The 23304-nt window shown below is 39.3% G+C and overlaps 1 protein-coding gene across 3 annotated transcripts in view; it reads right to left on the bottom strand.

Moving 5' to 3' along the window:
- SLC30A7 (solute carrier family 30 member 7) overlaps positions 1-23304 on the bottom strand; it is a 60171-nt gene that overhangs the window by 30031 nt on the left and 6836 nt on the right. The window contains exons 3-9 of one of the 3 annotated variants that reach the window (XM_075067831.1): positions 20179-20266; positions 15785-15898; positions 10309-10396; positions 8495-8621; positions 7438-7593; positions 6087-6137; positions 3306-3441 (exon numbers count right to left, since the gene is read on the bottom strand). In XM_075067831.1, coding sequence (XP_074923932.1) covers positions 3306-3441; positions 6087-6137; positions 7438-7593; positions 8495-8621; positions 10309-10396; positions 15785-15898; positions 20179-20266 — 760 coding nt within the window. The remainder of the gene's footprint in view (positions 1-3305; positions 3442-6086; positions 6138-7437; positions 7594-8494; positions 8622-10308; positions 10397-15784; positions 15899-20178; positions 20267-23304) is intronic. The other 2 variants (XM_032804953.2, XM_075067832.1) reach the window with 2 other exon arrangements.

The raw sequence follows: 23304 nt of genomic DNA, 5'->3' as shown, positions 1-23304 counted from the left end.
TTACATTAGCTAACTTCCAGTCACTGGGTACCGAAGCCGATTTAAAGGACAGGTTACAAACCTTAGTTAATAATTCCGCAACTTCAAATTTGAGTTCTTTCAGAACTCTTGGGTGAATGCCATCTGGTCCCGGTGATTTGTTAATGTTGAGTTTATCAATTAATTCCAAAACCTCTAGTGACACCTCAATCTGTGACAGTTCCTCAGATTTGTCACCTACAAAAGCCAGCTCAGGTTTGGGAATCTGCCTAACATCCTCAGCCGTGAAGACTGAAGCAAAGAATCCATTTAGTTTCTCCACAATGACTTTATCGTCTTTAAGCACTCCTTTTGTATTTTGACAGTCAAGGGGCCCCACTGGTTGTTTAGCAGGCTTCCTGCTTCTGATGTACTTAAAAAACATTTTATTACCACCTTTGGAGTTCTTGGCTAGCCGTTCTTCAAACTCCTCTTTGGCTTTCCTTATTGCACTCTTGCACTACATCAGAGGCGGCCAAACTTACTGACCCTCCAAGCCACATTTAAACTTCTGAAGACTGTGGTGAGTCAGGGCACACCTGCCAAAGCCCCGAGCCCTGGGTGGTACACCCTGCAGGGCTAAAGCCCCGAGACCCTCCTCCCCGCTGAACAGAAGCCCCTACCTCACCACTCCACTGCAAGGCCAAGGTCCTGAGCTCCCTCCCTCCACCCACCCTCTCAGTCTGGTAGGTGGAGAATGAGGGGCTTGTAAGCCACATTTTAATGGTAAGAGAGACACATGTGGCTTGCGAGCCAGTTTGGCAACCCTGTACTAGATGGTGAACACCTAGTTAGACGTGGTTAAGGTTATGATTTAGTCACGGATTCCGTGACTCTACCGGACCTCTGTGACTTCTTTGGCTTCAGCAGTCAATGGCTGAAGCCAGGGCTGGAGGTGGAACTGTACACCCCCACCCTGTGACAGGGGCAGGAGCTGTGGCTGTGCCCCTCCCCTCAGCTGCAGCTGGCATTGGAACTGGGAGTGCATGCCCCGTCTTGCAGCTGTGGCCAGCTCTGGAGCAGGGGCTGTGCACTCACACTGTGGTTGCGGCTGCTGGAGCCAGGGCTGCCCCCCACCCCCAGTTCAGGGGCTTGGCATGTCCCTCCCCACACACGTACCATGGGACTCCAGCTGTCATTACTCTCACTCTACCTAACCGTGTCCCCTGGTTATTTTTAGTAAAAGTCAGACAGCTCATGGGCTCCCATAAATTTTTGTTTATTGCCCATGACCTGTCTGTCACGGTTATCATGAAATCTTAACCTCAGACATGGTCCCTGCCCCAAAAGAGCTTAGTCATTTGAAACCAGATGCAAATGTGTGAAAAAAAATGAAGCAAAAGATTATACAATTACATAGAAGCGAGAAAGTAAGTCGACCTTTCTCCCTTAAAAAAAATAAATCAGATCAGTTATTCTTTACTGAACACAACCTAGCCATCATTGAATGGCTGATTTCTTGTAGTCGTGATTGCAGAGGCAAGCCTTGAGGAGAAGAGAATGGCCTTACAGATTAATTCAGGAAGAGACCACCACACATCTCACTGACTAGGTCCCCAGAAAAAGCACCAGCAGTTCAGTTTCCAACTTCTGATTTACCATTATATGAAAAGACATTTAATCTGCCTCTGCTGCAACAGGCTAGGCAGGTTAAGACTGAAACACAAGTGCTTTATACCAAGGACATGGCCGATTAGTGACCAACCTGGGCAGTGCAAAGACCCCAGAATGATCCTGGGAGAATTTACATAGTATCCTGGGCAGGCAAAGTAATATTTAACGGAGCCTCTGATGAAGACCAACAAGACCCTGCCAACTGCTCCATTTTTTCCTGTCTAAGCATGATGTTACCTGGAACAGGTCTCTAGCCCTTTCATCACATGCTACAACAGCTTGGAAATTCTCTTATCTAAATATGACACGCTATTCCTATGTCCACAACATAAAGTGATATAACCTCTACTAAAGTAGCAGCAAACATCTTCCAGTGTCCAAACAATGTCATTTATTGTCCCCTCATTCCCATTCCACTTAAATGGTATTTTTTGCTTTGCTTAGCACCTTGCACAAAAGTTAACCCCATGCATTAGTCTCCACAGGATTGGACCTTAAAACCAGAATACTAATCTACAAAAGTCACAGCATTCCACTACGCTACCACTTTTGCTCTCTCTTTTTCCTATTGGTCACCTTGAATTTTCTTAGTTATATTATATTTTAGCAGTTTCATTTGTACAATTGCTTAGTTAAACATATCAAATTTAGCTAGTGTTGATAAAAGGAGAAAATAGTAAGTATACTGTTATAACCTCTGCGTATTGCATGAGTATTAATAAAATATAAGTTTATTAAAATGTACTATTATAAATTGTTCTAGGCATCCCTGAAGAGTTAATGCTTAAAATGACTATCCATAATTCTCGAAGATACCAAAGGAGAGTCACATCAGACTGCCTCCAAATACTGCCATGTATTACCATATATGGTAATAGTACCCAAGTACAGCTGCAGCCATTCAAATACTGGATAACACCTGCCTGTTAAATAGTAGCAATGCTCTGTTATAGTAGTTGTCTGAAACTGAAATACTCTACCCTCTTCCATCATTGAAGAAATTACCAGAAGAGTGCCACTGAAAACTCTGGTTTCAATGAAACTTCTATTCACAATAATTTCAGTAAACAACAATAATGGGGAAATATATGGCAGTTCACCATCTTCTACTGCTGCATGCCTCAACATGGGAACCACCTTTTAAATGACCTAGCATATGCTATTTAAAAGAGTATCCACAAAGCCTCAGAATATAAATACAAAGGATCAAGCAACATTCTCTGATGAGCATGGAAGTTTAATTCAGCAAGGATCAGGCCATACCTTGTACCAGCAAGCTGGACCACTACACTGAGCTATTCTGCTCCATTTACTCGTACAGTACATCATCTTATATCAGCGTGTACAATGCAAAGGGAGAGAAGTGTTTTACAACATGGACCAGAACAAAATCTTTGTAGTGCTAGGATAATAAAGCAAAAATATGCAGATGGCGATTGCTGAAAAAGATCAAGATGATTCAAGCAAAAAAAACCAGAACAGGTACAAAGAATGGAACAAAACAGCAAAGAGAGGAAACTGTTTATTTTTAGAGCAAAAGGGTCAACATTGTCAAGAATCAACAATATAATTTTGTTTTTTAAAACAGACCTACCCCTGTTTTTAGGCTTGTGATTACAAACAACATGGGTCACTAAATGTTTTACTATTTAGCCATTTGTATCAACACTTACCTTATTCCTATAAGTAGAGCTATGAGCATTGAACAGATAGGATCTGCTATCATTAGTCCATAGTTCTGCATCAGTATAGCTGATACGATTACACCAACACTTCCAAGAGTGTCTGCGACAATGTGTAAAAATACACCTACAAAAGAGCATTAAAAAAAAAAAATCAAACTCAAAAACTAAAGGCCCTTAAAAAAGTTTATGGAAACATTTTGATGAAAAAACTCTTAACAAAATCAGACAACAAAATGAACTGTGCTAGCAAATTTGGTGTTGATTTAAAGGGCTTCCTGTAAGTCAGCACAGAATTAGGACCTATACCTTGAAGAGTAGCTAGGGCATTCAGAGAAACTCTTTTTTAACAGCAACAGAGAGTCCTGTGGCACCTTACAGACTAACAGATGTATTGGAACATAAGCTTCCGTGGCGAATACCCACTTCGTCAGACGCATGTCATTTTTAATGTGACCATGCTATGGAATATTCTTGACTACCACCGTCAACTGAACTGGTGACTAAATGTCAGAATACATTTAACCAGTCAGAAGTCCATCCAATGGGTAGGCCATAATACAGCAGATGAGTTAAATCTTTACCCCCGGTGGTCCATAAGCAACATCTCTACTAGAGGAGATAAAAAAAGTTTTGCCACCAGGAGCTCTGCGAGATATTTGTGTTTTACAAGTTACATATTCACTGTCAATACAAATTAAAAATATTTCTTGCATTAGTAAGTTATGATTTTATGTGAGAAAATATAGCTTTAGATTAAAACAGTTGAGAGCCAACTCTTTGTAGCTAGCCAAAGATAAGCCTGTGGAGCTCTCTGCTGGCAATTATTGGTACAGTCACAGTTCATCAACTGCTGTTAAAATAAGTAAATGTTCACAGCTTGAAGTATTTCACCCACAACCCATAAATATCTAGCCAGATTAAAAAAATAAAAAGATTTGTATTTGATTAAGAAAAACATTTTCATCAGATTTAAAATCAATTCAAACTAGTATTTAAATTGCTTGCATAAGGAAACAAACACAACACACAGCAACTTTAATATCTTTACTGGGAGTTTTAATTAAAATTTTTCTGCCAAAATAAGAAAGGTAAGATAATTGCATTAGTGTTCATTTCACAATGCGTTGTTTGCACAACAAGGAGGAAGAGGGCTTCCAAGGTATGTAAAATATTTTAAATAATCATCCACTATCACTGAGTTTTATTCATTAAGATAAAACAGGTAAGAAAACCTTGAATAATCAGTCTTGTTAAACTCACATGTCATTCTACTAATTAATATCTTATGTTAAGACTAGCAGGCCAGAAATTTGCCTTAAAGAATTTTTTTTGAATTCTTGTTATATATTTGCTTCTGAAACACAGCCATTCACAAACACTTTAATGTGCCTGTGCAGAGAGAGAAATTTAAAGTAATATGTATGGTGGAAGAGATCAGATAAGACTATTGTTGTGCACGATATATCTGACAACTATAGGATAACCCTGAGCCACAAAAAGTATCCGATAAGAGGTACCATAAGTATACATTGCTTTACGTCAAGTACAACGCAAGGAAAAAAAGTTACATATCACATGTTGGCTTCAGTGTGGTTGGTCAGGCCAATGGTGATTAAATAACCAATTTTAAAATAATCGTCTCTCTTATCATTCTTATTTAAGCTGCACACATGCAACCAAATGTCCCCTTTGGAGCTCATGTATTGCTGTGTATCATCAACAGCCAGACAAGACCGAGAATGGTGGCAGATATCAGAGAGCCTTTGTGCATGCCCTCCATAGGGATCTGGCAGACCTTGGGAAAGAGTAAAAGCACCATTTTCTCAGGGTGATAGAGCACAAGTGGAAAACTAGGTAAATGAGGCCAAAGGCACTGAAGCTGCACAGCCACTGAGTTTCCTTCTACTCTCCCTGAACAGACTTTAGCAGCTGCCAGGAGGTAACCTTAGCAGACTTCCCCAAATCCCCTCAATTACTAGGGATCACCCAAGTGCTTCATTCTGAGGGGAGGGGTAGAGGTAAAGAGATGACTGTGGCTCCTGCGCAGCAGCAGACAAAACCATGTAATGGACAGCAGAGACAACCCATGAGCTGCTACAGTATAGCTCACAGAAAGCTGGAGATCGCAAAGTACTAAGGCAGCTTTGTTGTCAGCCCCAACCTAGCCTGCCCAGCGGCTCCTAATTTCCCTCCTCACCCTTCCATTTATTTGGAGACGGAAGAACACAACACCTTCCTGCACTGACGCTAAGACTGCAAGATGCCCATAGAGACGTGGGTATAGAGATGTTCTCTACCAGCCCCAATCCCTATCCCCAATATTATATTATAAGAAAAGAATTGATCCAGGTGTCCAGAATGAGCTAAGTTACCGGGGGGGGCGTGTGTTGTTTTAACTAGACAAGATGGTTGTTCACTCCGCATATTCTCACTCTCCTGAAAGGTGAAGTTAAATACTGCAATCCTCAACCCTTTAAAGTCTGAGACATTGGTCAAAGCTTTTCAAATGTGTTCCAGTATGATATTACTTACTATTTCATTACTTTTCAGAGCATGTATTGCTCATAGGAGATAGGTACTGGAAATACAGAAATTAGGTCACTTATATAAACTTTTCACATTGAATTTCTGAAGAAAATAAACCAGCCCTTAACACAGCTTTCTGTTCATTATTAATGCCTTAACAAAGAACACCACCGAATTTATAGCCAGCATCTAAACCAGTCTATTATCTAAACTAACAACACACTGTGGTTATTCTCGTCATACCTTCTAAAATCTGTCTGTTGGATCCTGCAGCCCCTTCAAGCGAGTGATAATCTGTAGAGACAAATATTGGCAAGTTAAGCCAAATGCAATGTATCCTTCTAAACTTACCAATTCTGTTAAGCTTCAGAAAGGAAAACTACTTTGAGTGGACCAAAGGTTATTCATGATGACTAGTCATAAGTCTGGCTAGAAAATTTAGTATCTGCTATATCAGAATGAAGGTAAAGAGCAAGCTGAAATTTCAAGATGGGGGAGGGGAAGAAGAGATGGGGAAGCCTGTGTGTATGTATGAGTGTATATTTTACACACACACACTATACTCCCGTTTATCCAAAACCCCATTATCCAGATCTCTACAGTATCTAAACCCTTTCATTGTCCCTCAGCATGAGACACATGTGGCTGAAGGTATGTATCACATGCTGGGGGACAAGGAGGGAATCTGGATAATGAGGAGGTTCGGATAACGGAGCACAGACCCTCCGCAAGGATTGCAAGGAGGATGACGACGACGAGCAGGAGCCACTGCCGCCCTTGGCTAAGGAGAGGCCATCTTGCTACTGCATGGCTCCTGTAGCAGTACAGGGAGCTCTCTGCAGCCCAAATGTGGCTTGAGCAAGTGGGGCTGTGGCAAGAGGGCTCCCTGTGCAGCCTGGGGACAAGGAAGGGGTCTGGACAAAGCAGAGGCTGAGATAATAGGGTTTTGAATAAATGCGAATGCACATGTGCATAAAACGTACTATAAAATGCCAATCCCTGACAGCACAAAGTGTGGGGGATTGCAGTGGAGGCTGCAGTCTTGGCAAGGAAAAGCAGAAGCTATACTTTGAACCTTTGCCTACACACGTGAATACTTAGGTGGACATATCTTTTGGGATGTAACCAAGCTGTATGTATAGCTAAACCAGTATAACAGGTATAATTTTTATTCAAGTAATATGAACTACATGACATAACTCAAGCTGTTAAGGGTTTTTTGAAAAGCTGATACCTTTACGTTTTCCTCTACTCAAACAAGTTTACAGTTAAAGTTACATATTTACTACAACAAGTATTAGTATAATTCACAAGTATTAGATTAGTTCTCATTATTGCAATGTTGAATTTACTACAAAGCTTACAATGAAACAACAACATTTATATGCTTAAAAAAAAAAGGCAGTATTGATTTGGATGTACCACTAGATGCATTAGGTGAATAAGAACGTCTCTAGCATTCTCTTTTAGAAACATTTCTTCCATATGTGCTGGCTAAAGCAAGCTGCCAGCATCTTCTCATCTATCCACAAAGATCTGTGCCAGTAAAACTTAACCTCTGGTATATGGCCTTTGTTTTCAAACAGACACTTACCATGACAAAACTCCTGATTGTGTGAGTGTCCCTTCCCATGACTGTGATCATGAGAATGCCCATGGCCATGTTTGGATTCATGGCTGTGACCGTGACCTCCGTGACTGTGTCCATGGCTGAGAACGCCATTAAATAGAGAATGACTGTGCTCATGCCCTATAAATAAATATCATTGTCAGAATACTGTGTATGTGAATATTAAAGAAAAGTATGCTTACATTCATTTCTAAAGTAATGATATCTACCTACTCCACAAGGAAAATAATTTTTTTCCCCCATGTAGGTCAGGCAAAGCAAAAACTAATACACATAATTCAAAATCTAAATTAATCTGTTATGCTGCTTCATAAAATATTTACTGAACTTGAATAAGAAAGTCAAAATACTTTATGTTACTTCTTTTTGAGCCAAGCCATTTTTGCATGACTGTAACACATACTTCCAGCTCCATGTGGTGAAAGTGGCCATACTTTTCTGCTGTGTTTATACTATGATATTTTAAAAAGCGATCACATTAAAAAATGTGTAAAATACTTACACTACTTCCATCTGTCAGGATGAGTTACAGTTCACAGACTACATTAGAAGGTCTGATGTCAGCAAAAAGGCAGAGTAATATTTAACAGATATCTGTGTGCATAAATCTTGCATTTAATTTGAAAAACAACGCTAAACAATTGCAAGAACTACTGAAAGATTTTCTTCTTAGATTTAAGATTTTTGTTCAGCTATTCTCCTGTAAAATGCTCCACCTAAGGCCATTTCAGTCTCCTATTTAAAGAGAAAAATCTTTTGTATAAATGAAGATTCTTGCAAGTCTCTTCCAATAAACTACAAGTTCCAGACAGTATATTAATCTTTTTTTGGTTTCTAATTATTGGGAGTTCAAGGAAAAATGGACACTATCTTAGTAATACTGAAAAAGCCAAGGCTGTATATGACTCATTAGGCTTGCCACTGAAAGACACACAACATGCAGACCCTGGTTAGAGGGCTAATTGTAACTGAACACAAATTGCCAAAAAGGAAAAGATAATGAGAATTACAACCGTCATACCAGAGCCATGTGAGTGTCCATGGCCTCCATGTTGAAAAACAAATATTCCTATAAGATTCACAAGGAATCCTAATATAGACACAGGAAGAAGTCTCTCATGATGCACATCAGGAGGCTCCAATGCTCTCTACAAAAAGAAGCAAGTTTAGTGCATCATTTATAATCCTACCACACAATCAGAAGCAACTCCAGAAAATAGACAAGAGTATTACATATCTGATCTGATGCAGGAGTTTTCTGATACAATATCCAAATAAAAAGATTAATGATAATGAATTAGGAATGTTGGTATTTTAGAAGAATTACGAAAACTTAAAAAACCTCAATACCTATATTGCTCCTTGTTTGGAAGTCAGTCAAACATTTTGTACATCTCTTTTCAAATGGTATTAGAGCTACATTTCACTATCATCTTCATTATATTCTGTTATGGCATTATTCAGCTCAAAACGATACCAAGACATTTTAGTTCTCAGTTATATTTGGACTACGTAAAATTATTTCTCAGTCTGAAGAACACCTCTTTCCTCTCAACAGGTGAGGTAAGAGGAGCAGCTAAGAGTTACATTTTCTTGGAGTTTTCATTGCCCCTAAATCCTAAGTTAAAAATTGAAACAAGTTTACCATAACCTATTATGGACATCACTAAAACACTCCAGAATTACTTTTTTGTAGTTAGCAATGCTTCCCCTGACACTGTTTAATCCTGCAAGCATCTCTAACAGACTAGAAAAAGGGCTAAAAAGGGAAGAAGTGCCTCCCCATCTAGCATGTGAATGGGTGGGAATGAACCAATGCTCCAAAACTGGATCGCCTATTACCAGAGGTCAGTATAAAAAGATGAGGCCCCTAGCATGGGCCAGGGGGAGCTCTCTAACGAAAAACCTAATCCTACATTCCCAGCAAAAAAGGCAAGCTGTCATTTTACCAGGGTACTGCTCTGAGGCCTCCTGGTGGTCTCCCTACTTCATAGCAGGCTTTGGGTTAGTATTTTTTCTGGCTAGCTTTTGTAGTCTTAAAGTTTTCCAAAGCATTTGTGTGACTTACGAGCTTATGTCTCATTAATTTTCCATTAACTAAGTCACTTGTGAAAATGGGACTTCCCGCTTTTGAAAGTTTTACCTTTTGTTAGTATCAAACAAATAAACTACCTGTCAATAGAACAGAAATCTAAGAAAACATACTTGTAAGTGTTCAGATTGTTACTATGTGACATTTATTCAAGATGTCTTCCGGGCAAAAATTAACACTACCTCCTAACAGCATAAAAGCCAGTTTCTCTGCTCGCTCATTTTTCTTCACAACAGTGATCAACACTACTGCTTCTGTTTGACAATCTTATCCCTTTCTTTCCTTCTGACAAACGTCTAATCCTAACTTCTTACTTAGAATGCACTGTCCACATAAACTGCTCACATGGCTCTCGTCTGTTTTCTAGCCTTATTTTTCCTCTAATAATGAAAAGAGAGTCATTCTATGGAATACTATACTGGCTGTGTAAGAAAAGGGTAGATCTGACAGAAGTCAGCATCATTCATGCAATCAAAATACGTTATTCTGAAAGCTAATGCAGACACTGAAAAAATGGACATTTATACATGTACATCCAACACTGACTCCAGCTGATCTTCTCTGTTCTGTTCAGATAACACAAGTTTAATTGGTTGTGAATATGACTACTCATCATCCATTACAGTAACGCTTAAGTTGTCCTCTCCACTTAAATATACACTCCTAAAGAAAAATGCAACTTCTGCAAAGGTAAACATTTTTTCAGGGGAGATTTATTGACTGCAATTGACCTCAGAACATACCTCAACGGCTTCAGAGAAAATGAAGAATGCTGTGAAGATCAGAAACAGACCATTTACAAAACCAGCCAGTACCTCTGCTCGAACATACCTAGAATCAAATTAGCAATGCCAGATGTTACCTCTCCTTTTTATAAACTGAATGTCCAGAAGCGTTAGAGTTTTTAATTTTAATATATCAGAGGCAGAATGGTACCATGCACTGGACTATAGTTTATTCTTTCCCTCCTATTGTAGCTACGTAGAAAGGAATTTTTTAAATGAAAGATAGATGGGGAGTTTCGAACGTCAACCAACCTTATTTTTATTGGCTTTGATATAAAATACAGTAAATTATTTTGCACACTGCAGCAAACACTTTTCAGATGATTTCAAAGTGTATTACATAAGGAGGAGAGAATCCCCATATTATAGATAAGGAAAATGGCACAATATTAAGTGCCCCGGACAGGTCTCTCATAAACCCACCAGCAGAGTGGGGACTAGAACTGACGTCTCTTGACTCCAGTCCACTGATATAAACACTATAATAGGCTGCTTGCCCTTCACCAGTTGTTTACTGTTTTTCAGATATCAGATCTGTATGAAAGAAATGGTTACTTACCTTGTGGTAAGTGTTTGAGATGTTTTGTGCATGTGGAACCTACTTATGGTGCAGCAGCTCCTCTTGCACAGGTGTTCTGAAGTTCAAACAACAGTGTCCAGTAAGGGTCATGCATATATCCTTCATGACCATATGCCCCCCATCACAAGTTGTTCTCTCTCAGTTCCTTCACTGCCCAGAGTCTCAAGAGGAGTGAAGATAGAGGATGGGTCATGGGAGTCATACGCACAGAACCTCTTGAAGAATAACAATTTACCACAAAGTTACAGCTTCTTCTTCATGTTCCTGCACATGTAGCTCCCAGTGACAGTAATCAACTAGCAGTTCAGTGAATTAGGCAGTGAGAGCTAGGAGCTTATCTTCCAAGCTGAGCATATTCCAATCAGCATGCATTCCAGATGCTGATACCAGGGAGAGTAGTGGTTGGTCAGCGGACAGAGAACCATGTCACTGCTCTACAAATTTCAATGACTACACCTCTGCTGAATCATGCTGCCAAGGTAGCTTGAATAGAACTAGCAGTAACTTGACTTGGTATCTTTAATTTATGGATGACATTATGGATAATCTCAATTTAACCCATCTAGATAATTTCCAAGAGGAGGCCGCTCTGCCTTTATATGCACTGCCATATGCTTTAAGAATAATGTACTTTCTGACATCTGGAGATGAGTGAGGCCATGGAAAAAAAATTGACCAAAGTGTATATATTGATTAATATGAAGGTCCAATACAATCTTAGGGATAAACTTAGGGTGATGTTGCATGGTCCCCTGTCTGCATGGAACATTGCATACGGTGGATTAGACAGTGTCTGGACTGTCTATATGCAGAAGTTCACAGGACAGCGCCAATAAATTCTATGAATTGGGATGGAATCAACTGAGATTTTCAGTTCTAACTCTGAGAATAGGCCCTGAATCCATTTTACTGAGTTGGAGTCCTGCTTGCTAATTTGCCTCGGATTAACCAACTGTCAAGGTGTGGGTACACAAATACCTTGACAATGTAAATGAGTGGTTACCACCAACAGATACTTTATGAAAATTCAAGGTGCAGCTGAGAAACCAAATGAGACGACCCTGAACTGATAATGTTCCTTCTGTACTGTAATGAAGAAAAGCTTTGGTGCAACAGATATACCACCGCATGAAAGTGTGCGTCTTGTAAGCTGAGAGTACTGAATCAGTGCATGGCATATGTCATTAGATCCCAGAGTCACCATGCAAAACTTTGGATTGGCCATATAAATTTTGAGGAGCCTGAGAGCTACTAAAGATTACCCCTCCCCCTTTTCCCTTGGTATCAATAAGTAAAGGGAACAAAATCCTTTTCCTCTGAGGTGAAGCACCACTGGCTCTACAGCATGCAGTTCCAATAGAGACTGTATCTTTTGGTGCACAAGACTCACGTGAGGCTGGTCCCTGAAAAGGGGTGGGGAGAAGGTACCATGGCAAAACCATAGGTCATACCTTGTAGAATAACCTGCAAGCCCCAACAGTCTGATGTTATTACAGTCTAGGCATCCTTGTATTGTTTTCTGCTTTAGGAACCTCTGTCCCTTTCTAAACTGATTTAGTTTTTTCTGATGGTGCAAGGATGCAGCTAATTGAAATCTCTGTCAAGAGGTATTCTAATATATTGTTATCTTTTCGAGTTGGAAGTATAAAGGCCAAAGGATCTATGCATGGCCCAAGAATCTTTCAAAGGGTGCGGTGCGTCATTAAACAGGTCTTTTCCATCAAACAGTAAATCCTGTACCATAGTCTGCAGTTCTTTAGGTAGACCTGAGGCAGACAACCAGGAGTGTCTCATCATGGCAATTCCACTAATCAAGTCCTGGCATCTGTAACGGTCTGCCTGGAGAGAGACACTAGAAATCCAGTGTCCCTCCGAGCAGACCAATTTTAACTCCTCCATTAAATCAGGAGGTAGTTTGTTGGAAAAATCTGCTGCCTTGTCCCACTGCATAGTTACTTCTAGCCAACAGAGCTAAATAATTCACCATCCTGACCTGAACGGATGTTGAAGGGTAAACCTTGCAGCCAAATGGACCTCCCTCTCATATGACAGATCTGTAAGCTTGTTTGGCTCTAACTTATTGTTGTGACTAACAATGATGATGGCAGTGAACACGAACAAAAATATTCAAACCCTTTAGGAAGGACTCAATACTTTCATTCTGCCCTTTTCAAAGTTGGGGTGACAGATGCTGGGGGCTTGCCCATAATTCCTTGGCAGCAGCAAGAATCTCTATCAACTGGAGGAGCTATTCTGCTCTGAGCAGCTGGTAGCAAGATATCAAATAACTTGTATGTCTTGTCCAAAAAGTTCCTTTGTACCTGTTTCAGGATCATCCCACAGATGAGGTTTCATCTGGTGTAAGTATAGAGAGACGTGTACGTAAAGGGTTATTGTGAATTTCTCCACACACTTCCTCAAAGGATTTTTTGATTCCATATTTGGTTGAAGTACGGGCAGAGAACACGGTTTTGATGGCTCTCTCAAGGAGATTCTTGGGAGACTCAAAGACTTGGTAGCCATGAATAAGGCGGCCCAGGAGGCCAATAAGGCCTTAGTTGAAATCCACAGGCAATGGGCTTAAGGAGGCTGTCCCTAGGGAATGAAAGCTGATTCTTGCAATGGGGGTCTAAAGGTAGAGTCCTTAGGATAAACTATTTTATCCCAAAGCTTAGCTCAAGAAGACAATGAAGGTGGATGAGGTTCTGGAGAATGGTCCCTACTGGGTGCTTGGGAAGAGTCACAGATGACAATGAAGAGTCTTCAGAGTGGGGAACTGCACTAGAAGGCATTGCTGAAGTATGAGGAATAGACAATTTACCATGATTACAGCTCCCGGAATGTAGTGATATCTTCATGATCGGTATCCTGGGCTGTCCCAGTAGTCTTCATTCCAGCTGAAAGAGGGGAATAAGCCAATAAAGGGGAGCATAACTCTGGAGTTATTCTAATGTCATCCATGTCCCTGAAATGGAGAGCTGAAAGCATCTCTGGCAGCACTTACAAGAAAGAGAGTCTGGTACCACTGCTGACATGTTCTTCTTGCTTGAAAATTATAGCATCAGCACTGCAACAGCCAATACCATCCTAGTGGCTCCCTGAGCTGGTACTGAGGAGTTAGCATGCGAGTGCCCTGGTACAGTGGCCTCTGCTTGTACTGGGGTATGCTATGACTGCTGTTGCTGCTGCATTGGCACTGAGGAAACCAATGCTGAAAAGTCAGTCCTTGATCTCTTTGGGCTGCTGAGGGAAGCTGGTTTGGCAGAGATGCTTTCTTCCTTAGAGATATTGGCACCAAGGTGGCCTTGAGTAGTTCCCTCAGTACCCATGACTCTGCCTTTTTTCTTTTGCAGTACCAAAGAGGAGGACTGAAGCCTAACTGCAGTTTTGCCTACATGGTCCCTGAGCTTGTGGAGAGCTGGAGCGTTTGCCTGGTCAACTGGACAAGTTTTAGAGCTCTTAAAAGGAGAAGTGATGCCTCTTAGGAGTTATAGAAGTCGACATTACCTCACTAGCCTCTGGGGCACTGACAAACAGGGTCACTGCCTAAGTCTGAGAGTTCTTGAAGCTCTAACATGTCAGTCTGATTGAGGTCTAAGAGTTCTCCATTAGAAAGAGAATCAGTTTGTTTTCTCTAACTTTCTAGGGGCATTTTATAAAAGCTGTGCAGACATCTCCTCAAAATGTGCTATGAGGCCTCCCTGCTCCCCCCAAACAGAGAGTGCAGATGGGTACAGCTTGAATCCTGGCAAGCAGAGGATAGAGTCTGAAACTGACAAGGTAACTGACTAATCTTACTGACTGTACTAAATAGTCAAGGACTAAATAACTAATACAAAGTTATAAGGCAACAAATTGTAACACTAACAAACTATACTAACAGCGAAATCATAACAAAATGTCCCCAGTTGCTGCCAAAAAGCAGTTAGAAGGAACTGACGAACGAGTCATGCTACCCCTTTATGCCCATGGAGGAGGAGCAGGGTGCAGTGTACTGGTGGGCATGAAGGACTCCTGAGCAACCTCTACTGGCGAACTCCTATATAAGGGATGTTGCTGCACCATAAGTGGGATTCATGTGGACAGGAACTAGAAGAGAGCTTCTCTCTGTACTCTAAAATCTTCCTCACTAAGATCAGCCACTAAGAAGAAGAGTATTTTCATGCTGCAGGTAAACCGTTAGAGTCGAGTTTTAGATGGATAATTGTTCCAGCTAGAATGTGAGCAACAAGTTAATTTTCACTTAGGACCTCCACTGCTGTTTTAAAATACACAACCAGTGTTTCAACCACTCCATTTTTCACAAAAATAAGCAGAATCAGCTTAGTGTGATATGCAGTACTCCAACATAGGGAATATTCAAGTTAAGACTGGGGAAAACAAAGTCCAATAAGAAAAGCTGTTTCAACTTTGGCTATCATCCAATAGGGTGGATGCTTGCAGAAAAAAACAATTAACAGCAGCTGAACAATATGCAATGTGACATTTTGGTTTGCAACATGATTTGTGTTTCCATTAATATCAGCCAGAAATCAGTTCTTGGAAGCGTCTTAAACTTCACTCCAGAAACATAACCCTGTAATTTTATGTATAATTATGCTATACTTCTGCAGGAGAGACACTTGGCTACTTATGTGCCAATTTGATGAAGTTCAAGTTTAGTTCAATAACCCTACCCCCCCCCCGCTTTTTTTTTTTTTTTTTTTAAATGAACAGTAAATTTCAATAGTTTCCCCAAAAATTTTCAACAAAAACTAGTAATGCTACACTTTCCTCAGGTATGGCAACAGGAAGTGCTACCTATGCACTTAGGAAAATACATTTCCTATGCTATAAGAAGCTAAAATTTCTTACCCATATGAGAAAGCATCATTTGATCTCCACTTTGAAATGACTGAAGCTGCTAATCCGGCCAGTAGAGCAGTACAGTCAAAGAACATATGAAAGGAATCTGATATTAGACCTAAACTGGAAAGGAGCAGAAATATTTCAGTTAGTTCCATAAGGCCATATAAGTTTGAAAATCAAAGTGTTTTTAACACATACCCCACCCTAGCAGGGCACACTCCTGTTATTTTTGTGTCTGAGATTACAAATACTCATTGCGAATTACTGAGCAACCTGCAGGTGGTGAGGCTATCTGAATCTGGCTTACCTATTACAGAACTCCCACATAATGCCTTTATGCAGTGTTTTCCAAACTTGGGACGCCGCTTGTGTAGTAAAAGCCCCTGGCGGGCCAGGCCGGTTTGTTTACCTGCCCCGTCCGCAGGTTCGGCCGATCGTGACTCCCACTGGCTGCAGTTCGCTGCTCCAGGCCAATGGGAGCTGCTGGAAAGGGAGGGGGCCAAGGGACGTACTGGCAGTCGCTTCCAACAGCTCCCATTGGTCTGGAGCAGTAAACCGCAGCCACTGGGAGCCGCGATCGGCCAAACCTACAGACACGGCAGGTACACAAACCGGCCCGACCCACCAGGAGCTTTCCCTACACAAGCGGCATCTCAAGTTTGGGAAACGCTGCCCTTAAGAATAGTTATGATGCTTTAAACAACACATGGAAAAAATTCTACTACTGGAAAACAAAGTTAGACTTTCTAAGTCTGTACACAACATTTAGAAGCCAAAGTAAAAAGGGTCATTATATGCTAAAAATCCAACAGGGTTCCAGGTTTTTATCTCAATAATTTGATTATAGTCACTTAATTACAGGCAAAAAGATGCCTGCTTTTCTGAACTGCCAACTCAATCTAGAATTTAAAAATATATAAAAGAAAACGATCTGATAGTGCATCGTTTAGAATAAAGATATGGCAATTGAAACTTAATTCTCTCAATATAAGAGTCAGAAAAGAAGTCCGCTTCCTTCTCCCCTTCAATAACTCCATTGATCCTATTGTGCGAGTAGGAGAAAAATGTGTCAAACAAAGCAAACACACGAATCATTACTATATTTAGTATTACTATTGTGGCAGTGCCTAAGGATTCTAAACAGAGAAGAGGGTACCACTATAATAGATACTGTACAAAAGCCACCACAAAGACAGCCTTTGCCACAGAAAGCTCACAATCTATGATATGCAACAGATGATTGACCTTCCAGATAGTGGGAAGGAAGCAAGGGGGAAGAGGACAACAAGAAAGCAGAAACAGGTTCCTTGGCACAGGCAGCATGGATAGACTAAAACCACTTTGATTTAAATTTCCAATTTTAATTATTAAATAAATCAGCAAGCAGGAAACCTGGACTTAAATTATAATTTTATTTTTGTTTGTACTCTAGTTCTTTACAAAAAGATTGATTCTCATTGTTTGAGAACAATTAAAATATTTATTTGCAACTAAATGTCACCTTTACATTTTATCTGGTACTTCTTTTTGCTAACCAGGAGGATACATTATGCATTTATTTAAGCAAATATAGCTTAATTTACATGTATTTAGATTCATAATATTTATACTTACTATGTTAGAAAGTAGTGACAGGTATTTCTTAGTGGTTAATTTTTTACTTCTTATTTGTCTCAAGCTCTATTTGGATGGAAGTTAAATTCATTTTAAAATGGTAGTTATTAGTTAAATAAAATATCTTAAATGTACTTGATAGGTAAGACAAATGTTTCAGAAAGATTTTAGATAAAAAGGTTTTGCATTTGAAATTAACTGATTTATCAAGCAAAGGAAGTATTATTTGTAGTTAGTGAACTGAACTGACGGTTTTGGGACGTCATTTCCTCAAGATTTTAGAACTAATAGATTCTTATTCTCTCCGTTAGTTTTTATTCATAGGTTTATTCCATTTTTTCAGCTTCCACTTGGTTTCTTAACTTTGAATGAACAAGTCATTAAACTGAACTAGTTGAATAAACCAAAAAGAAAATATTCTCTCTGCACCTATTGAAGAGGCTATTGCTGTTAAAAGCTGGTTTAATCACTTAGCCAGTGACTTCCACCAGTTTAGCGTTTGTCTCTCTTTGCTTAATTTCTTTTATTTAAATTACTTAATATATGATAGTTAAATTATGGCAGCCTATGGTAAGGTATAAACTAAAAAATAAGCCTGTATTTAATTTTAATAAAAAAAAAATCCCTCTCTTTTAGTCATCCATTTTTTAATCCAACCTGTAAGGATCCACAGGTCTACAACCCAGGTTTGCAGAGTCCTGGGTGACCCACACCTCCAGAGTACCACTGTGGAGTCAGGCAAAGAACCATCCATTCATTAGTGGATAGTTAGGCACCACAGAAAGTACAGCCCAAAGATGTCAGCACAACTGAACCCGGTGGTCGCCTGATTGGTACACACTAACTATTTAGCCTGGAAGCTGCTCCATGGAACCATCTGACCAACAGTGCAGACTCTGGCTTGCCACTGCTCCAGACCTAGTCTTTTCTCCCCCATCTTACTCCTGACTCAGATCCGATCCTGGCTTGACCTTGCTATCTGTTTTCCTGACTTCGCTTGGTAACCAGTCTCATCTCTTACCTTTGACTCCGACCTAGCAGACATCATTGGCACCACCGCCTACACCCTGGCCATTATACAACCTGAGAAAAGTTAGCAGTTCTACGTGGTTGACAGCATAACTAATGCCACAGGGCAGATGCACGGAGTAAAGTGACACTTATATTTAGTCATTTTTCAGAGTACAGATTTACTTTTAAGCTTGAACCAAAGGTGTGACATTGCTCCCAATACATTCAGACAGCACACAATCATTTCAGACAATTTATTTCTTTAAATATGTATACTAGGTACTATGCATTATCAGGATTGCGTGGAAGGTATACACCATAAAATGGCATTCAAATGCCTCTCTACAGTGGCTACTAACTTCAGAAGCCACTGTGAATTACTGAACTGTGACAATACACAGTCTCCAGTAACTCAAGCAGCCAGTGTTCACAGAAGTGCTAACATAGCAGGGAACAGGCACAACAGTAGGGTAGATAGGGCATGTTCATGTTAAAGACTTTTTATAAAATCTAGTAATTCAAAAGTGTTGTTTTCAGGGGTGGGGAAGAGAGGAATCCCAAATGACAACTCAAGCAGCCTGCAACTTCTTTTAAGTCTTTGCTTGGTCCCGAATTCATGACCAGTAAACTGAGCCTAATGTATGCCATGCTGCCACAAGCTGCAGTAGTGTGAAGCAGCAAGCTGGAAAGACTTGCAGCTCCTTCAGGAAGGAATATTGTATTTTTAACTCAGTGGTAACAGATATTCTCTAAAGGAGACTTAAACCAATATCAGCATCTGCTTCAAATTATAATTAATCTTTCACAGCAGCACCTGGACTAGGGTGAAATGAAACAGCACCCACTTCTTAATGCCATTCAGTGAATGCAATGGACTCCATTCAAATATTGGGTTACACTCATTTGTAACATTACATTTAGAATAAAAAGGTAATTCTTCTACAAGGCAATATGTGCATACACCACAAACATAATTAAGCACAGCTTTCTTTGTAAAGGCCAGATAACAGAAAGGTTACTTCTGTGGTTCTTTGAGGAAAAGTTACTTCTGCACTTTCACACGTCTGATGTACCTTCCAGTGTTGATGCTAGCACAAAAACAGTGCATGATGGGGGTCACATTAGTACCGTTTCACAGCGCTGAAGATTAGGAGCTAAGCTTACTTGAAAATGCAGAGGGTATTTCAAAAAAATCACCAAAAACTTCTCCCACATGCAATTACAAAATATTTAAGGGTCAGAAAATGTTCTAAAATGGACTCATGTGCTTTTGTTGATTTATGATGTATAACAGCCAGATTTATTTTAAAGTTTGTTTTTGTCTTTTTACCTATCAAAAATAGAAAAATCTCTTCTTCTCTAGTTTCAGAGTAGTAGCCGTGTTAGTCTGTATCCGCAAAAAGAACAGGTGTACTTGCGGCACATAAAAAGGACTAAAATTTATCTGACCATAAGCTTTTGTGGGCTACAGCCCATTTCTTCTGATGCACAGAAGACCCATTCTATGCATCTGAAGAAGTGGGTTGTAGCCCAAGAAAGCTTATGCTCAAATACATTTATTAGTCTCTATGGTGCCACATTAACTCCTGTTCTATTTTCTGATTATGGTGCAAGACGTCTGGGAGTTCCTAGAAATATTTTCTGTTATATTTAAAACTAATTTAAGGGGAAAGGGAGTTTAATATTCAGGCAAAGAAACCTTCTATTATAGATTAATAATTAAGGTTAAATAGATGTTAACTAAAAAACAAATCCAGAATTTTAAGTAGCCTTACTTAAGGCTTCTCCTGAGAATGCTCAACTTTATCTTGGCTCTTGTGCGGTCCACCAGTTTATCTTTAAGCACAGGCAGGACCTGAATTTCTAATGTAAAAAAAGCAAACAAGCAATTTTATGAAAAGATCTTTCAGACATTTACCTTAAAAAAAAAAAAAAAAAAAAAAAGTCAGCAACAAATGGCACAAACCACATTTTTTCCCTTTAGCAGGTTACTTATACAAAAACTTAACTGTTTTCAATTAAAGTATTTCAGACTCTAGAGCATATACTGTTTTGCTAGATGTGTGTGTGAACACTGGAATTTTCAAAAGACCCTAAGTGAGGTAGGTACTTAATAGCCTTTGTATTTCAGTGAGGGCTAAACACTGAACTCATTTAGGCTTCTTTGAAAATCCCAGCCATACATCAGATATAATTAAATTTAGATAATCTTGCAACATAGGAACTTCTGTTTTACATCTTAGTAACCATTTAAGTGAGGAGTACAACATGAAATCTACTTATGCAAGTTTTGTTTCCTATTGCGAAACAAAGTCATTAATTCCTTATTTTTAAAAAAATCCAATACAATGTATTGTAAAGCCACTATTTCACACTAATTCATTTTACAGTTCCTCCTCAATGAATTCATTTTAAAATACTGCTTTTGATTATAGGGTACATACTGAATATTTCTAGTTTGTTAAGAGAATTCTTTACTGTATTTTGACAAAAGGGACTAGAAGTGCTACATTGCTAGCACACTGCTAGGTAAGAAACTTGTATTTCATCAAGGGGGCACTCTGGAACAATTTATGAACACACAAGAACTGATATCAAATTATTGCATTTGTACCTGAAAAGAATATCCATCATATGCAGTTGGTTGGCATAGCAGCAAAAAGATTCTGAAAAGTGAGAAGTTGCAAATCTTTTCTTTTCAAAGGACAGTACACCAGTTTAGTATTTTGCAAAGCCAATGTCTCTCCTAACTGCTAAATTCAATTTATCCAAATATATTTAGATGCAATCCACAACATTTAGAAGCTAATCATAATTAGAAAGCTTTTGTAGTCATTACAAAGATTTAACAGAATGATACTATCAAGACTGCAAGCAGCATGGTGCCACCAATTCTTCCATCAAAGCACAAAGTAATTTGTCATGCTGTATAAAAAACAGCAATAATATATGGCCTAAAAGGGGGGTTTCCACAGCTAGTCATAAAGAAGAATCCTTTAAATTCAGTGATATACCACGAGGAATATCACATTTTTGGAATCATAATCCAAAATCCCACAGCAAACGTTTGAACTTGTCTGTCATATGAAAGCATAGCATTTTTTCTTTGCCGCTAATTCTTACATATATTTAGCTTTTCCCCTCAGCCATCAATTGTATAGGCAAATATCAGAATAGATAAACTAAACAATTTTATTTGATGCCACTATACCTGCAGTGACCACTGCCAAGTAGATAAATTCAGTGTTACGGTAAAGTTTCAAGTACCTCTAATCTTGCACAATAACAGATTTTTTTGTGCGATGTTCAAGACCCATTTGCAACAGAGAAGCAGAAGCAGTAGTAATATAGTTCTCAAACTCACTGGCAAAACTCTACAATTACTGCCATTTACATGCATTATCCTTTGGTTGCTGTAAATAGTTGTGGCCATATGAAATAAAACATCGAAGAGGGAAGGTATTTCCCTGTCTTAACATCCCACACATAGGTTAGTGGCATAAAGAATTCTTGCTTTTTTAGGGAACATAAACTAGAAGGTAAAGCATGAAGATGAAGAAACCATCTTCACAAAACTGGGCCATATATGTGAAGACAGGCAAGGTTAGTGACCCGAAGCAGTGACAGTATAAGTATCACGGACAACAAAATCATTTTGGATGTGTAAAATGAGATATTATTCAAAATTTGTTTTCTAGCACTTAACATCTCTCTGAATTCTGCCATTCATTACAGTACACAAACTGAATTCCCCCCCCCCCAGTTAAAAAAAATGGACACTGAACAAAAAGATAAGCAGCAACCAAGTGTTTATTTTCACACTCAGTAAACCAAAAGTGTTCACATTCTCTATATTTCCTTTTCACACCTCAGACCGCCATTGAGAAAATATGTATACCTGAAATACTTGTTACTCAGAAAAGAATTCTGGCACAGAATTTTACTCAAAAAGGCAACACCTTCATTCTAGGAGATTAAAAAACAGACATTAAGATATAAATAGGCATATGCCTATTTATTTGGACTGTGAAATGTAATTTGAACCTATAAAAAGCTATCACAATAAGCATCATGTTACTAGTGATTTAAAAACGGATGCATTATTTCCATTGTTTCATATTACAGGTCATTCATACACAATGTTTTGTGCAATTAGTTATTGCTGCATTAGTGCTAGAGATTGCAAAAGTCAACTGGTAAACTGCCAAGCACTCAATACCGTCATATAAATCCAGACATTGAAGATAACAAGCTGTTGCCTGGTATGCTAAGTGGCTCATCTCACCATGACTATGTAACCAATACTTCATAAACTTCATTGGAGGCCTACTGGTTTCCAAATACAGTTTACAATGCTGGTTTTGGTCTAAAAAGCCCTATATGGCATGGGATCCACCTATTTGAAAACTGTCACTTGATCACTGCTATTTTTAATTGTTCTCACTGCACTTTCCAGGTGAGATTTTTAACAACACTGTCAAGGTTCCTTCCTCACTCTGAACTTTAGGGTACAGATGTGGGGACCTGCATGTACAGTTCTAAGCTTAATTACCATCTTAGATCTGGTATCACTGCCACCATCCCCCAAGCACTACTTTTCCCTGGGTAGTTTTGAGGGACTTCACCAATTCTCTGGTGAACACAGATCCAAACCCCTTGGATCAAGCACTACTTTTCCCTGGGTAGTTTTGAGGGAGGGACTTCACCAATTCTCTGGTGAACACAGATCCAAACCCCTTGGATCTTAAAACAAGGAGAAATTAACCATCCCCCCTCCTTTCTCCCACCAATCCCTGGTAAGTCCAGATCCAATCCCCTTGGATCTAAAAACAAGGAAAAATCAATCAGGTATTAAGAAAAAGGCTTTTAATTAAAGAAAAGAAAAGTAAAAGAAAACCCTC

Source organism: Chelonoidis abingdonii, chromosome 7, assembly GCF_003597395.2.
Source record: "Chelonoidis abingdonii isolate Lonesome George chromosome 7, CheloAbing_2.0, whole genome shotgun sequence".
Classification (NCBI taxonomy): Eukaryota; Metazoa; Chordata; order Testudines; family Testudinidae; genus Chelonoidis; species Chelonoidis abingdonii.
The sequence above is the reverse complement of the archived record's forward strand: the minus strand, read 5'-3'. Positions and strand labels throughout refer to the sequence as shown.